At 39.6% G+C, this 18,903-nt stretch overlaps 1 protein-coding gene and 1 non-coding gene across 3 annotated transcripts in view; both read right to left on the minus strand.

The window, feature by feature from the left end:
- The window catches only part of mrpl28 (mitochondrial ribosomal protein L28), a 48,032-nt gene extending 34,370 nt beyond the window's left edge, over nucleotides 1-13,662 (minus strand). For both annotated transcript variants that reach the window (XR_005635500.1, XM_039768087.1), the window contains exons 1-2: nucleotides 13,568-13,662; nucleotides 4,675-4,977 (exon numbers count right to left, since the gene is read on the minus strand). Coding sequence is in view for 1 of the 2 variants with exons in the window: in XM_039768087.1 (XP_039624021.1) it covers nucleotides 4,675-4,962 (288 nt within the window). In the remaining variant the exon portion in view is untranslated. The remainder of the gene's footprint in view (nucleotides 1-4,674; nucleotides 4,978-13,567) is intronic.
- Nucleotides 13,663-14,682: 1,020 nt separating this feature from the next.
- trnastop-uca lies at nucleotides 14,683-14,769 on the minus strand. The gene has a single exon. It is a non-coding gene; the product is annotated as a tRNA-Sec (tRNA).
- Nucleotides 14,770-18,903: the final 4,134 nt, after the last annotated feature.

Here is an 18,903-nt window from a genome sequence, read left to right on the forward strand (position 1 = left end):
TTTTGCCGAGGAGTAATTAAAAGATACAATGAACAGCTTTTCTCCTGCTTGATAATTGATTTGTCCTGTTAGAGGATGTTCCTTTCTTTAATCAGATGTTAAATTTCGACCACATGGTACTCATACTCTGTATTTAGATCAAGTCTGAGGTACTGTGAAGGTACATGACGGCCGAGAGTCCTAGCGCTAAATTGTTTATCTGGTAAAACATAACGTTAAAAATCTGAAATTGACAAATTGTCAAAAGTACTGAACTGCATAATATGGTGCTTCACAGTTTAAAATTACAAACACAGAATTTCCAAAATTGAAGAATATCAAGCACAAGTTAATAACAAGCTCTGTGATCTACAAAAAATGTGTTATAGTCCCGCAAGGCAATCAGTGCTTAAATTGGCTGAGTTAAAGAAAATTCCAAACTTTTTGCATGTTTTCACTAATGAATTTCGAATACTTAGAAACTAAAAAAAAAAAAAAACTAATTAGTAATTGCATGTACAGTCAAAGTAAAAAGCATGTGAGCCCTTTGGAATTACCTGGTTTACTGCATGAATTGGTCAAAAGAGTGATCTGATTTTCATCTAAGTCACAGGTACTGATATACACAATGAGCTTAAGCCAATGACACACAAAAAATTCAGGTCTTTATTTTACAAACGTATTCAACGTTCACAGTGGTAGTGGAAAAAGTAAAAGAACCTTAGGATTTAATAACTGGTTGACCCTCATTTGGCAGCAATGACTTCAACCAGACGCTTCCTGTAACTGCAGATCAGACCTGCACATCATGCGAGAGGAATTTGAACCCATTCTTCCCTGCAGAATTCTTTGCTTGTCTTCTGTGTATGGCTCTCTCTCTTCAAGTCAATCTGCAGCATCTCAATAGGATTGAGATCTTGGCTCTGACTGGGCCGCTCCAAAAGGCGCAGTTTGTTCTTCTGAAGCCACTGTGCTGTGGATTTGCTGCCATGTTTGGGGTCATTGTCCTGTTGCATCACCCAGCCTCTTCTGGGCTTAAGTTGATGGACAGACACCCTCACATTATCCTGGAGAATTTGTTGATAAACTTGTGATTTCATTTTCCCCACAATGATGGCAAGCTGCTGTCCAGGCCCTGATGCAGCAAACCAGGCCCAAATCATGATGTTCCTTCCACCATACTTTACTGTAGGGATGATGTTTTGATGTTGATATGCAGTGCTCTTTTTATACCAAATGAAGTTCTGCTTGTTCCTCCCAAATAGTTCAGTTTTGGTTTCATCACTCCACAAAATGTTTTCCCAGTACCGTTGTGGAGTGTCCAAGTGCTCTTTGACAAACTTCAGGCGTTCAGTAATGTTCTTTTTTGATAGCAGTGGCTTCCTTCTTGGTGTCCTGCCATGGACTCCTTTCTTGTTCAGTGTTTTGCGTATAGTTGACTCATTAACTGAGATGTTAGCCAGTTCTGATGACTTCTTCAAGTCCTTTGCCGTCACTCTAGGGTTCTTCTTTACCTCATTGCTGACTTTGCGTTGTGCTCTTGGGGTCATCTTGGCAGGGCACCCACTTCTAGGCAGAGTAGACACAATACCAAATTGTCTCCATTTATAGACAACTTGCCTAACAGTAGACTGATGAATATCTAAAATCTTTGAGATGACTTTGTAACCCTTTCCAGTCTTACGTAGATGAACAATTCTCGATCGTAACTCTTCAGACAGCTCTTTTGTGCGAGGCATGATTCCCATCCTGGATATGCGTCTTGTAAAAAGCTCAAACTTTATAGTGTTTTTTATCATTTATCAATCAAAGTAATTCAAGTCCACACCTCTGAACTTGTTTCATTAAATTGACTTCAGGGGCCTCATGTATAACGCCGTGTGTAGAATTCGCACTAAAACATGGCATAAGCACAAAAGCTGAAATGTTCTTACGCACAAAAGAAATCTAGATGCATAAATTTGTGCTTTCGCCAACTTCCACTTTCTTCCACTACATAAATCCCCGTCAGCGTGAAAAGTAATGCACGTGCACATGCCTGCTCTCCCGCCCCAACTCCTCCCAAAATTATGCCTCTTTGAATATGCAAATCAATATAAATAGCCCTTAAGCTCAGCATTCTGTGAAAAGGCAATAGTAAAAGCACGGGGGGAAAAATAGAAGAATTTCAGCGAATACCAAGTGGAGGCAAGGAAAAACGTAATATTTGTTGGTTTAAACAGTGATATAAACAACAAAAGAAACTCGCAAGCTCAAGTTCACAAAGTCGCACAGTGCCCGAAATAAAAAAGTTGTCAGATATCAAAGTCGCCGTGAAAAGGGGAGTCATAGCCCACCGTCTGAGTGTCACATGAAAGCTTATTAGGTTACAGACACACAGTGGGGAAAAAAGCATGCAATTTCAACTTTAATCTCGAAATTTCCACTTTAATCACGTAGTTTGTCATTAAAGTAGATCATAAACTTCATCTTAAAATCGTTTAAATTACTAGTTTCTCAAATCCCACCGTAACTAAAGTAGCACTTTAAATGCTTTGTTTTTTTATTTGTTCTTCTATGTGCTCTGTGTGTGTGAATCACTATGTGCTTCTTAAACCGGTTTTCTCTCTTCCTCCGACAGGACACAGGATCCATTATATGCGTTATATTACAGCTCTCTGAATAATTAAAATACTGAGATGTATACGTGATATCATTTTCATGATGATAGGAGTTAAATCATGTTATTAAACATGGGGACATGGTGGCGCAGTGATTGTTCATGTCTCACGCAAGATGCTTATTGCACAACCTTCGATGAAATAATTTATTACAGCAGTACTGTCTCTTTCAAACGTACTAACCCCCAATTCCTGTCCTTACTTTTCTTTCTCCAAATACCCAGTCGCCACACAATCAGCTCTGTAATAGACATTAAGCCATCTGTCAGCTTAGAACGCTGATTCTTCAAAACTTTTAATGAACATTGAAATATCTTTGTAGTACATGTTAAATTATTCTATCCATCTATCCTTCCAGTGTCGCGCCAACCCCAGTAAGAATACAGCGCGAGGCAGGAACAATCCGTGAACGGAGCGCAAGCTTCTAGCTAGCGCTGTGGCACCGTGTCCTCACATGATTAATTATTAACAAAATAGATTATTTTACAGTTTACAGTTTTATCTGTATAATACAATAAACATATTTTGCTGCATTTCATCTTAAAAATGATATTGTCATCATATGTAAATACGCGCTTTATAAATTGGCTCAGGTTGTGCAATATTATAACTGTAGTGCAAGTTTACAGTGGGGTGATTGTACTTATAAGTACAAACAGTTCTACAAGGAGCACTTGATTGTTTGCCTTTATAGTTCTGAACCATGAGGTCCGTACAGGAAAGGCTTTGAAATGTTTGCCGTGTGAGAGCAGTTTAATAGACAGCATGGTTGAGGCAGCGTGTGCTTGATGCTGTGTACTGATAATTCTCTTTCTCAGTTTCTGTAGATCTTTGATTCCCCACTCAGATACAGTGATATAATTACTCTGAGTGCAGTGAGAGTAAGAATGCTAAAGCAGCTACTGTATTTAGAATAGTTTGGCTATTCAGTGGAGCATTATATTGTTACTGGTTAATTACAATCAAATGCCTTAAACTAATAAACAATATGCGGTTAATTTCAGTGTATTTATAAAGCTGCGTCAGGGATATGGATCTAAAAAAAGAACGGGTAACCACACAGGAACATTAGCACTGCTTTGACGCTGGGTGCTGCCAGTCTGCAAAACCAAGTGGAGAACTTGCACACGACAGGGTATGAGCTACCATAGAAATGTGTGTGGCTTTACGCCAAGTTTAGGTTTTATACATCGTGATTTGAACGTGGAAACGTTCTTAGGCAACATTTCTGTGCATACGCACCGTTTATACATGAGGCCCCAGGTGTGCAAAATTCGGACTGCAGTGAGCTTTTTAAAAAGTCACTAGCTTAGGGTTCACTTACTTTTTCCAACCTTCAGTTTCACATTATGAATGATTTATTCAATATGGTCAAAAATTCTCTGAAAATCTGTGTATCTTAAGCTATAGGAGACTGTGTTTGTTCATTATTATGACTGACATGAAGATACAACCATGTTTTACATGGGAATTAGACATAAATATAAATAATCCCTAGGGGTTTACATACTTTTTACTTTGACTGTAAGTACACATTTGCTATTTTGGATATAATTATTAAGTTTCTATTACACTGCCACATAAATAACAATGGTGATGTAGTGATGTCACCATGAAATTATTAAGCAGGGGTAGCGTTTTAATAAAACAAACAAAAAAAGGACCAACAAGACCATTAAGCAATATGTAGGAATGAAGTATGTAACACAACCAGCTAACATAGAACATATAGTGACGGGTAAAAAAAATATATACAAATGTGGACATCATGCAATTGATTATAGAGTCATTTAATATGTAGGCACATACCGTCACAAAAAAGCAGAGTGTACAGATTTATAGGACATACAGGGCACTGTGAAATTCTTGCATGTGCTAGTCAGCATGCAACACAGGCTGATCATTTTGAAGTAATGAGCAACTCTGTGAGGACATTAACTGCATGGCATTTCAAATCTAACCAATGCTGTCCTTTGCTGTGCTGCAGTAATTAACCAAAAAAAAATAGTGAAATTCAAGATGTTGTTACGCTCACCTTGTTATTGCTGGAATATCTGTATCCCTGTATCCAACCTTCACCTCCCCACAAACCCTTCTGAGACTCTGGCGGGTAGTAAACAGGAATTGGTACATCCTGAACTCGCTCCCTTTCTCCCGTCTTGGCATTTACTTTGTATTTAACACCATGGGGTTTCCAGTGGACAGGCGTGGGTGGTTGGCTTTCCTGCAGCGTACGGAGGTAGTGCTCGGGCAGCCGGGCATAAATCCCCTGTTTTAACTTCAGAGAATCCCAGATGCGAGGAGGGTATCTGTGAAGCGGCATCTTTTAAAGGAAAACCTAAAACAGAGAAAACAAAACACACAAAAGCAATCTTAAATGTAAGTGTGGAAAACCCTACTAGTAAAGGACTAAAAGTTCAGATTTTTAAAATATTAAACAGTTTTGATTAAAATTTCGTTTGTTTATTTTTAAGACTGCATTTCTTTATTAAATGTTTAAACCGAGTATTTGTCTTTTGCTAAAGTCAAACACAAGCATGTATGATATACTTGATCAAGTACGAGCTAATCGTATATAAGTAATAAGTGCATCTGGTTAGTTCTGTCCACATATGGTCTATACTATTACATATATATATATATATATATATATATATATATATATATATATATATATATATATATATATATATATATATATATATATATATATACATATATACATATACATATATATACATATACATATATATACATATACATATATATATATATACATATACATATATACATACATATATATATATATATATATATACATACATATATATATATATATATACATATATATATATATATATATACATATATATATATATATATATATATATATATATATATATATATATATACATATATATATATATATATATATATATATATATATATATATATATATATATATATATATATATATATATATATATATATATATATATATATATATACATATACATATATATATATATATATATATATATATATATATATATATATATATATATATATATATATACATATACATATATATATATATATATATATATATATATATATATATATATATATATATATATATATATATATATATATATATATATATATATATATATATATATATACATATACATATATATATACATATATATATATATATACATATATATATATATATATACATATATATACATATATATATATATATAAAATTAAAGGAACACTTTGAAAACACATCAGATCTCAATGGGAAAAAGAAATCCTCCTGGATATCTATACTGATATAGACTGGGTAATGTGTTAGGAACGAAAGGATGCCACATCGCTTGATGGAAATGAAAATGATCAACCTAAAGAGCCCTGAATTCAAAGACGCCCCAAAAATCAGAGTGAAAAAATTATGTGGCAGGCTAGTCCATTTTGCCAAAATTTAATTGCAGCAACTTAAAATTGTATGCAGCACTTTGTATGGCCCCTGTGTTCTTGTATACATGCCTGACAACATCGGTGCATGCTTCTAATGAGATGACAGATGGTGTTGTGGGGATCTCCTCCCAGATCTGGACCAGGGCATCACTGAGCTCCTGGACAGTCTGAGGTGCAACCTGGTGGCATTGGATGGACCAAAACATAATGTCCCAGAGGTGTTCTATTGGATTTAGGTCAGGAAAGTGTGGTGGCCAGTCAATGGTATCAATTCCTTCATCCTCCAGAAACTGCCTGCATACTCTCACCACATGAGGCCAGGAATTGTCGTGCACCAGGAGCCACTGTACCAGCACAGGGTCTGACAGTGGGTCCAAGGATTTCATCCTGATACCTAATGGCAGCCAAGGTGCCTTTGTCAAGCCTGTAGCGGTCTGTGTGACCCTCCATGGATATGTCTCCCCAGACAATCATTAACCCACCACCAAACTGCTCATGCTGAATGATGTTACAGGCAGCATAATGTTCTCCATGGCTTCTCCAGACCCTTTCACTTCTGTCACGTGCTCAGGGTGAACCTGCTCTCATCTGTAAAAGCACAGGGCACCAGTGGTGCATCTGCCAATTCTGGTATTCTATGGCAATGCCAATCGAGCTGCATGCTGCTGGGCAGTGAGCTCAGGGCCCATTAGAGGAAATGGGGCCCTTGGGTCACCCTCATGAAGTCTTTCTGGTTGTTTGGTCAGAGACATTCACACCAGTGGCCTGCTGGAGGTCATTTTGTAGGGCTCTGGCAGTGCTCATCCTGTTCCTCCTTGCCCAAAGGAGCAGATACTGGTCCTGCTGATGTGTTATGGACCTTCTATGGCCCTCTCCAGCTCTCCTAGAGTAACTGCTTGTCTCCTAGAATCTCCTCCATGCCCTTGAGACTGTGCAGGGAGACACAGCAAACCTTCTGGCAATGACACGTATTGATGTGCCATCCTGGAGAAGTTGGACTACCTGTGCAACCTCTGTAGGGTCCAGGTATCGCCTCATGCTACCAGTAGTAACACTGACTGTAGCCAAATGCAAAACTAGTGAAGAAACAGTCAGAAAAGATGAGGAGGGAAAATGTCAGTGGCCTCCACCTGTTAAACCATTCCTGTTTTGGGGTTCATCTCATTGTTGCCCCTCTAGTGCATCTGTTGTTAATTTCATTAACACCACAGCAGCTGAAACTGATTAACAACCCCTCTGCTACTTAACTGACCAGATTAATATCCCATAAGTTTCATTGACTTTATGCTATACTCTGATTAAAAAGTGTTCCTTTAATTCTTTTGAGCAGTGTGTGTGTATATATATATACACACAGTAATCCCTCCTCGATCGCGGGGGTTGCGTTCCAGACCCCCCGATAGGTGAAAATCCGCGAAGTAGAAACCATATGTTTGTATGGTTATTTTTATATAATTTAAGCCCTTATTAACTCTCCCACCCTGTTAACATTATTAGAGCCCTCTAGACATGAAATAACACCCTTTAGTCAAACGTTTAAACTGTGCTCCATGACAAGACAGAGATGACAGTTCTTTCTCACAATTAAAAGAAAGCAAACATATCTTATCTTCAAAGGAGCCTTCATAAAGGAGCGTCAGAGCAGAGAATGTCAGAGAGAGCCGAAAGAAAAGCAAACAATCAAAAAATCAATACCTGCTTTTAAGTATACAGAAGCACCGCGATAAAGCGGCATTTTGTAGAGGAGCGTCCGTGTCCTCTGTGCAAACAGCCTCTGTGCAAACAGCCCCTCTGCTCACACCCCCTCCGTCAGGCAGAGAGAGTGAGAAAGATAGAGAAAAGCAAACAAGCACAGCGCGGGAAGCATATCTTATAGCATTGAGGAGTTTTAGTTAATATGCAATACATGCTCTGATTGGGTAGCTTCTAAGCCATCCGCCAATAGCGTCCCTTGTATGAAATCAACAGGGCAAACAAACGGAGGAAGCATGTAACGTAAATTAAAAGACCCATTGTCCAGAAAGCGGCGAACCAGTGAAAAATCTGTGATATATGTTTAGATGTGCTTACATTTAAAATCCGCGATAGAGTGAAACCGCGAAAGTCAAAGCGCGATATAGCGAGGGATTACTGTATATATATATACATACACATACACACACAAACACAGGTAGTCCCCGGGTTACGTACGAGATAGGGACTGTAGGTTTATACTTAAGTTGAATTTGTCTGTAAGTCGGAACAGGTGCATCCTGCAGGCTCTTTGAAGTCCTTTTTCAGAAACCGTAATCTTCCCATCCTGTTTCTGTGGTGTTCATCTTGCAGTGTGTCCTCTGTATTTCTGTCCATAAAGTTTTCTGCAGAGAGTCTGATCTGCCACGTTCACATTGACCACCTGAAGGCTGTGTATGATCTGCCAGACAGGTGTTGGGGGCTTTTTCTTGACCACGTTGAGGATTTTTCTGTCATCAGCAGTGGACGTCTTCCTTGCATTTTGAGTCCCTTTGTGATTCCTGAGCTCACCAGTGCGTTCTTTGTTCTTCATGATATTCCAGACAGTTGACTTTGGTTATCCTAATGTTTTCCTGATGTCTCCAATGGTCTTATTCTTGTTATTCAGCCTCATAATGGCTTCTTTGACTTTCATTAGAACAGCTCTTGTCCTCATGTTGCACAATTGCAACCACAGACTCCAAAGGGTAGAAGTAAGCTGAGGTGTCTTATGAAGCCATGAAACCCACCAAGGGAATCACAAACACCTGAGACACCAATTATCCCAAAAATGATGATGTCCTGAAAATGTTGTTTGGGGGACGGATAACCATGTAGAGAAAGTGTTGTCATTGCTCCATGGTGTGACCCAAATGCCTGTCAATCCCCTTAACTGAAAGTCTGCAATGTGCACTTTAATCACAATGACTGAGTTGTTTCATTTGTCATTTTAAATTGTGAATCAAATCACAGGAAAAATGTGTCTTGGCCCAAACATTACAAAGGGCGCTGTACTTCTCCGGTACTCCCTTCTCTCTCATAAATCTCCACATTTCTACTCTGTCGCACACTTTCTCCAGATCTACAAACACAATCCTTTCTGTCTCTCTCTCTCTCTCTCTTATTTTCTTGTAATCTGTGTCATGAAGAAATCATATCTTGCATAACCCCAAACTGTTGTCTCTCTTTTCAGCCTTTTATCGATTATCCTTTCCCATATTTTCATTGTTTGTGGCATCAGCCTTCTACTCCTATCATTTCCAGAGTCTTAGATGTCCACAAACTAATGATGTATAAGAGCCAACATACTATTTCTCCACTGATCCAGAGAAAATAATAAATCAAATTCATTATCTTTCATCCATCCATCCATTATCCAACCCGCTATATCCGAACTACAGGGTCATGGGGGTCTACTGGAGCCAATCCCAGCCCACCACAGGGCGCAAGGCAGGGCGCCAGCCCACCACAGGGCGCACACACACACCCACTAGGGACAACTTAGAATCGCCAATGCACCTAACCTGCATGTCTTTGGACTGTGGGAGGAAACCGGAGCGCCGGGAGGTAACCTCCGCAGACATTGGAAGAACATGCAAACTCCACACAGGGAGGACCCGGGAAGCGAACCCAAGTCTCCTAACTGCGAGGCAGCAGCGCTACCCACTGCGCCACTGTGCTGTCCATTATCTTTCATTAAACTTCTTAATAAACATTTGATACAGCTGTGGCATTACCGTTTCTTTTCTATAATAGCGAAACACAAATGTAAGCCTATTTGTTTAATTTTCATACAAGAGACAGTCTAACAACTGAGGAAAAAAAAACAAAATCAAGACAGTTAACAATTACAAGTAAAACCTTGGATTGCGACTAACTTGGTCTGCGAGTGTTTGCAAGACGAGCAAAAAAATTGTAATAAACTTTAACTTGTTAAACGAGCGAGTTCTTGCAATACGAGCAGTACGTATACGCTTTGTCTGCTGAGCGTGACGTGATCACAACTGAGCTGATGGTTCTTCTCTCTCGCACTGCGGGATTGTGGGTAATCCTCTCCCATGCTAGGTCTCAGTTGGCGTGCCTCACACATAGAGTCAACATCCATACGAGCGTATACCGTTTACTATAGTATCGCGACCACGTGTGTGAGGGTGTGCATAAAGCATTGTTTCATTTTGTGTGCGAGCGATGAATCTTTTTAACGACAATGCAGTGTCACATTTCTGCAAAATCCTCGAAAGGAGGTAAAAGCAGCTGTCATTGGAGAAGTTTCCTTGTTAAAAGTGACAAACAAGATTCCAGTGACCCAACAGATAGCAGGGATTCCAATAATTATGGTGAAAGTCGTCCTACACAATAACCCTCCTCTTCCTCTCCTCTCTCTCGTCTCCCTCACACCAGCCACGATTCTTTTCAAAGGTAAAATGCAGGTTAATTTGTTTTATGTATTTTTACTTTCTATTTTGTATTAATTATTTTTTATGAATATTTTTGGGTTGTGGAACTGATCAGCAGAGTTTCCATTTTTTCTTATGGGGAAATTTGCTTCGATATACAAGTGCTTTGGATTACAAGCATGTTTCTGGAACAAATTATGCTCGCAAACCGAGGCACCACTGTATGAGTAACTGAAAAGTACCCAATGGTTGTAAAAATTACCCATTTTAAATAATCTGAATTAATGAATTTGAAACATAACAAAACAAGATAAACATTTGTATTTCTCATTGCTATAAAAATTGCCTCGCTCACTCGCAAACCCTTTTCATTCCCGACATTTTCCATTCATGTATTACTACTGTGGTGCTTAACTGTGCAATCTGTCAGAACATCCCGTGTCCTCTGCTCTCACAAATGACTTTTGCACGCTCACTCCCTTTTCTAATAGTAGTTATTTGCTTTGTAGAATGAACAGGACTCAAGTCGCATGCAGTCTTTTCTGCTTCTTACACGCCCATGTCCTTTCTAAAGGCAATACTAGGAGAGAATGGAAATATACAGTGGTGTGAAAAACTATTTGCCCCCTTCCTGATTTCTTATTCTTTTGCATGTTTGTCACACAAAATGTTTCTGATCATCAAACACATTTAACCATTAGTCAAATATAACACAAGTAAACACAAAATGCAGTTTTTAAATGATGGTTTTATTATTTAGGAGAAAAAATCCAAACCTACATGGCCCTGTGTGAAAAAGTAATTGCCCCTTGTTAAAAATAACCTAACTGTGGTGTATCACACCTGAGTTCAATTTCCGTAGCCACCCCCAGGCCTGATTACTGCCACACCTGTTTCAATCAAGAAATCACTTCAATAGGAGCTGCCTGACACAGAGAAGTAGACCAAAAGCACCTCAAAAGCTAGACATCATGCCAAGATCCAAAGAAATTCAGGAACAAATGAGAACAGAAGTAACTGAGATCTATCAGTCTGGTAAAGGTTATAAAGCCATTTCTAAAGCTTTGGGACTCCAGTGAACCACAGTGAGAGCCATTATCCACAAATGGCAAAAACATGGAACAGTGGTGAACCTTCCCAGGAGGGCCGGCCGACCAAAATTACCCCAAGAGTGCAGAGACGACTCATCCGAGAGGTCACAAAAGACCCCAGGACAACGTCTAAAGAACTGCAGGCCTCACTTGCCTCAATTAAGGTCAGTGTTCACAACTCCACCATAAGAAAGAGACTGGGCAAAACAGCCTGCATGGCAGATTTCCAAGACGCAAACCACTGTTAAGCAAAAGAACATTAGGGCTCGTCTCAATTTTGCTAAGAAACATCTCAATGATTGCCAAGACTTTTGGGAAAATACCTTGTGGACTGATGAGACAAAAGTTGAACTTTTGGAAGGCAAATGTCCCGCTACATCTGGCGTAAAAGGAACACAGCATTTCAGAAAAGAACATCATACCAACAGTAAAATATGGTGGTGGTAGTATGATGGTCTGGGTTGTTTTGCTGCTTCAGGACCTGGAAGGCTTGCTGTGATAGATGGAACCATGAATTCTACTGTCTACCAAAAAATCCTGAAGGAGAATGTCCGCCATCTGTTCGCAACTCAAGCTGAAGCGATCTTGGGTGCTGCAACAGGACAATGACCCAAAACACACCAGCAAATCCACCTCTGAATGGCTGAAGAAAAACAAAATGAAGACTTTGGAGTGGCCTAGTCAAAGTCCTGACCTGAATCCAATTGAGATGCTATGGCAGGACCTTAAAAGGCGGTTCATGCTAGAAAACCCTCAAATAAAACTGAATTACAACAATTCTGCAAAGATGAGTGGGCCAAAATTCCTCCAGAGCGCTGTAAAAGACTCATTGCAAGTTATCGCAAACGCTTGATTGCAGTTATTGCTGCTAAGGGTGGCCCAACCAGTTATTAGGTTCAGGGTGCAATTACTTTTTCACACAGGGCCATGTAGGTTTGGATGTTTTTTTCTCCCTAAATAATAAAAACCATCATTTTAAAAACTGCATTTTGTGTTTACTTGTGTTATATTTGACTAATGGTTAAATGTGTTTGATGATCAGAAACATTTTGTGTGACAAACATGCAAAAGAATAAGAAATCAGGAAGGGGCAAATAGTTTTTCACACCACTGTATCACCTTTAGATAGATAGATAGATAGATACTTTATTAATCCCAAGGGGAAATTCACATAATCCAGCTGCAGTATACTGATACAAAAAACAATATTAAATTAAAGAGTAATAAAAATGCATGTAAAAGCAGACAATAACTTTGAATAATGTTAGCATTTACTCCCCCGGGTGGAACTGAAGAGTCGCATAGTGTGGACTGGGTCTCCATAAAAATGTGGCAAATCTGCATGCCGTTTACCACACTGAAAGATGGATATTGAATGTAGCCAGTGCCCTTCTTATTATTTATACAAAATGGTTTTTGAGATTTGTGTCTGAACTCCAGCCATCCACGTTCTAAACCTTATTATTCTGAGCAGAGTCGCAGAGAGGCTGGAGCCTATCCTAACAAGTACAGTACTGGGCGCAAGGCAGGAACAGTACCAGGACAGTGAGCCTGTCCATTAAAGGGTGGGTGAGTAGCTGGAGTAACACACACCCACCCACCCACACGGGCCAATGTAGTATCACCAATCCACCTAACCTGCATGTCTTTGGACTATGATGGGGGGTAAAACATATAAACACCAAAATAAAAATAACTCAATCTTGTTTGTTCTACAACGTTGCTATCATTAGAAACACAATCTCTTATAGAACAAAATAATGTGTCTTTAACTTCTTTAAATTCTCGCAAACGCAAGGTAAATAGAGCCAAGGTGACCTGTTGCAATAGCACGTGCAAAGAACTGAAAGCCCGTATCCAGCAACCCCGAGGTAACCGACGACATCCCTATGAAACAATTCTACATTCTTTCATTTATGATTGCTCAAGAAATGCAAACTCCAAATGACAAATCACACAGTCTCACCTGCAAACGCAGCTTTACATCATTGCATCTCGTTTCCAATTCAATAACGGCGGAAACAGTTCCTACGTTACGCCTTCCGCCTCCTTTTGGCACTAAGGCGGTACTAATGGCAAAACGTTTCCATTTCCTTGACGCCGGTTGGACAATTTTCATGTCAGTATCTTCGTTGTCCAATAAGTGATTTAGTTCCTCGCTTACGTCCTACACGCCGATTGGACAATTCCCGTGTCAGTATATTCGTTTTCCAATAAATGGATTGATTTCCGTTTAGCCTCCTAGTAGTTTATTGATTGGTGGAGAGGGGGGTAATGTCGTTGAGCTCATATGGTTGAGCTGGCTTCCGCTTCAGTTTTAGGGGAAACTTTTCCGTGGCGAGAATACTGCAATGCTGGGTAGAATGTGTAAACAGAGATTTCTATTATTATTTATATTTGAATTATTCAATACATTGTCATCAAATGTACAATTTTATTATTTATATTTGAATTATTCAATACATTGTCATCAAATGTACAATTTATACATTTCCTTTTTGTAGTGGACTTAATGTGACGTGTTCTGCAGCCTTAACCTGCAATTACTTCGTCCTGGGTATGACGTTAACCTACATCCAGCCTTGCAAACAGATCCTCCAACTTGCAGGGGAAACTCGTGGGTTGGTGGCAGGATTGGCCCTCCAGCCACTGTAAAAAAATCTCACACTTTCCCAGTGTGGTGCTGCGGTGTCACCCGTTACACAGCTGCGCACGAGTCCTAATCCGGGTGGTTCGTCGTGTGGTGGGTGCGGCAATGCGCTGTAATCAGCGCATTCTCGCAACCTCTCTTCTCGCATCGACAGTACGAGGCATTTTTATTGAGAAAAACCATTATATGTTTTCGAAGTCTCCAAAACATCCATTCATAATGCAACTTTTAGTTCTTGGATTAAATGGGAAAAAAGTATTGTAAGTTCTGTACAAAATGTGAAAATCACAGAAAGTGAGGTGTTTCTCAGGTAACAGCAACCATTTCAACTTCGTGGTGCGTTTTCTCCACTTAAAATTAAGTGTTTTTCTTTTGCTTCGCACCTTAATCGTCTTCGTTCTCCATTGATTACTTAAAGTCTTAATGTTTCTCGCCCGAAAGGTGGAATTGAACCACTCTGCCGCTAGGCAGCTACAGGTTTGAAGCCTGCACCCCGGACCACCGAGGTTCATCCGGGCAAATTATTTGTTGCTTTTACATGGTATATATAGCTCGTATCTACTAGTATATTTTCCTATGTGGTTTATGAAAGAAAACATCAGTCGTGATAAAGTAATAAGAAATATTAAAATAAAACTTTTGCAGAAATTTACCAGTGTGAATACATATTTTAGAACGCTGACTTTTTCTGAGACAAAAAAAAAACAATATTTAAACAAACAAAGTCGAAATGCGGCGTTTCTGACGCTGTGACACCGAATGCAAATTAACTAAAATCCGATTGGCCATTGTGGAGCAATGATTAACTGTTTATTCGCCGAGTATTATAGAAGTATGGGAGCTTGTGACAGCGGACCTCGGAGCTATTCCACGAAGCGAGTTAAGTCTCTTTTACATCGGCAAGCTGAGTTTATTTCAGTCCTGCCAGAGAGGCTCAGGACATGTCACGCTTGATAAGGAAGGCTACTAATTTCACTGGCGTAGGGTTGTGGATTGAGAGTTCATAAAACTCATGTTCGATGAGAAACAAACTCCCAAAGATGAGTTCCGAGAATGTTGTTTGAGTAAGTCCAATGTTGCTGTATTCTCAAAAGGTTTATTTGGCACATGCAAAAAAGAGAGTATAAGATCAGTGATTGTTTTTTTGTTTCCTAGAAGACCCCGGACTGTGCCGAAACTAGCCCATGCCAAAAGTACAACATAGCAACAACGGAAAAATATAACAATAGTGAATACTAAAATAGCAACAATGGAAAAATATAATACTGAATACAAAAATAGCAAAGGAAAAATATATCCATCCACCCATCCATTTTCTAACCCGCTGAATCCGAATACAGAGTCACGGGGGTCTGCTGGAGCCAATCCCAGCCAACAAAGGGCACAAGGCAGGAACCAATCCAGGGCAGGGTGCCAGCCCACCGCAGAGGAAAAATATAACAATTGCAAAATCAAAAAGAATCTTTCAGTCCGAGTCTGTTCTCTGCAGAGTCGTCAGCCTGACTCCAGCAGCTTAAAGAGTTTGTTCCTCGGCTAGGACGGGGCTGAAGTTGGCTCCTTATTCGCAGCTCCCAGTTCGCTTCCAACCAGCTGTTTATTCACCTTGTGCGAACGAAGCAGTTGCGTTTTTAACATTAACAGAAAGAGAGATGTCTGTGATAACTAACGGTTGAGTTTTCCCCGGCCGAACGTGGGTGTCTGGGTCAAAAGAACTGGCAGAGCTGGCACACTCCCACATCTAATGAATGAGATTCATTGTGATATTAAAGGGCGCTGTAAAGGATTAAATGTCGTTTGGCCACTCCAATTTTCACAATTTTAAGAAAAGAAAGATGCCTTTGTTAAATTCTAGATGAGCTTTGACCAGTTGACCAGTTGTGTTTTGGCAAAGTTGGCACATATACATATCTAATGAATTCGATTTACTGTGATGTTTAATGGGCGCTTGTAAAGGGTTAAATGTCCTTCGATCCCCGAGTGGTCCCGGTTTTGAGGAAAGAGAGATGCCTTTGTTACGTCGCAGCTGAATTGTGCCCGACTCATTGCGGGTACCTGGGTCATATGGGCTGGAAAGTTCACACACACACATAACTAATGAATAGGATTTACTGTGCTGTTTAAAGGACACTGAAGGGTTAAATGTCTTTCGGACACCCCAATTTTCACAGTTTCAAAAAAACAAAAAAAAAGATGAGTATTAAGTTGCAGTTTTTTGTCCAGCCCAACACGGGTAATTAGGTCAAATAGGCTGGCAAAGTTGGCACATTATCGTGCGAGTTTAATAAACTGGACTTACTATGATGTTTAAAGGGCACTTTAAGCGGATACAAAGCGTTGGCCCACCCCGATCTTCACAGATACAAAGGGAAAAAAAAGTACACAGTAAATCGCATTCATTAGATACGGGTGTGTGTGCCAGCTTTGTCAGCCCATTTCACCCAGGTATTCGCATTGGGTTGGGCAAGACTAAACTGACACTTCACAGGGGCATCTTTCTTTTCTCGAAAGTGTAACAATCGGGGTACCGAACGACATTTAACCCTTTATGGCGTCCTTTATACATCACAGTGAACCCCATTCATTAGATATGGGAGTGTGCCAGATTTGCCAGTTCTTTTGACCCAGGCCACCCACGTTGGGTCTGGCAAAACGGAACTCTTACTTATCAGATAGGCATCCATCTTTCTATTAACGCTCAACACGTAACGGCTTTGCACAAGTTAGGTGAATGAGGAGCTGGCTGAAAGCGAACTAAGGAGCCAACTTTAGCCTCGTGTTTCACGGGTGACGGGAGTCCTTGGATATCCTAAGAGCCCTGATCAAAGCCTTGGGGAGAAGCGTCCACAAAATACATTTCCACACGCAACTGTTTGGGCAATCACGTTATTTCTTCCCCTGCCTGAAATAATCTGTCCCAATATTGCTCATGTTAATGAGCTGAACGTAAATTGCTAAACTCAGCAACGCCATCTCGAGAGCAGTAGGTGACACGTTCAGTGACACGCGTTAAGTAGTTCGATTGTTTTTAACAAGTAACCTAACACAACCCTTATCTCTCTATAAATCAGCGGTTCTCAAACTTTTGTATTTCGCGCCCCCCTTTTCTACCTGGAATAATTCTGTGCCCCCAGCATAATATAAAATAGGTGAGAATAACCCACGATACAACTAACAAAGGTGTGATACTCGTGCGGTGTCGCGGTATCCTATCATTTTTACTTCCATAAGATTTGCATGTGTTCGGCTAACTTCGAGGAAATATTTGCAATTTATTTTTTTTTTAAGTGCTTTAATAACTGTTAAAACGCCTTGTGTGGTTTTTGGTAGTAATTTTAATCCAAAAAGCAAAATAAATTATTTATTCTTGTTTAATTAATTTTTTATGTAAAGAAACGATTAAATCTGTTTTAATTTTGAAAAATCTCGTAAACGAGGACAGCGATGAAGTCAATCTGCGCGAGACGAACGTATTTTCGTCCGACAAATATTATAGCCTACCGCTGTTAGTTGTATCATGAAAACAACCCAATACGCAGTAAATTATTTAACTCAATTTGGCAATATTGGCTACGCTGCCAATGTGGTGCAGTCGCGCCGCATTATCACCTGATCTACTGTACTGTTACCCGAATGTTTGCGACAGATACCGATACGGTTTGAACTTTCTGGACTGAAAATCCGCGACTATAAGAGCAGCAGCAGCGGCGCCGTTCGTCATAGAAACAACAACAACATTTATTTCTATAGCACATTTTCATACAAACAGTAGCTCAAAGTGCTTTACATATTAAAGAATAGAAAAATGAAAGACACAATTATAAAACAAAATAAATCAACATTAATTAACATCGAATAAGAGTAAGGTTCAATGGCCAGGGGACAGAAAAAAAAAACTCCAGATGGCTGGAGAAAAAAATAAAATCTGTAGGGATTCCAGACCATGAGACCACCCAGTCCCCTCTGGACATTCTACCTAACATAAATGAAACAGTCCTCTTTGGATTTAGGGTTCTCACGGAAGGGCTTGATGATGATGATGGTCACGTAGACTTCTGCCTTTTAATCCGTCCATCATTGTTGGTGCATCATGAAGCTTTGAGCGCCACCACCACAAAGAAACCGGAAAAAGAAACAGAAAAGACAGTAGGGGTCAGTAGCGACTTTAGAGCCACCATGAATAGTTATTTTGAGGAAACTGAACATATAGAGTATCAGGATTAAGTTAAATTAAGATTAAAATGAAGTTATAAAAAGGCCATGTTAAAGTAATGTGTTTTCAGCAGTGTTTTAAAGTGCTCTACTGTATCAGCCTGGCGAATTCCTATTGGCAGGCTATTCCAGATTTTAGGTGCATAGCAGCAGAAGGCCGCCCGCCTCACCACTTCTTTTAAGTTTTGTTCTTGGAATTCTAAGGAGACGCTCATTTGAGGATCTGAGGTTACGATTTGGAATATAAGGTGTCAGACATTCCGATATATAAGATGGGGCGAGATTATTTAAGGCTTTATAAACCATAAGCAGAATTTTAAAGTCAATCCTGAATGACACAGGTAACCAGTGTAGTGACATTAAAACTGGTGAGATGTGTTCAGATTTTCTTTTCCTAGTTAGGATTCTAGCAGCTCCATTCTGCACTTGTTGTAAATGATTTA

Source organism: Polypterus senegalus, chromosome 11 (genome assembly GCF_016835505.1).
Source record: "Polypterus senegalus isolate Bchr_013 chromosome 11, ASM1683550v1, whole genome shotgun sequence".
Taxonomy (NCBI): Eukaryota; Metazoa; Chordata; class Cladistia; order Polypteriformes; family Polypteridae; genus Polypterus; species Polypterus senegalus.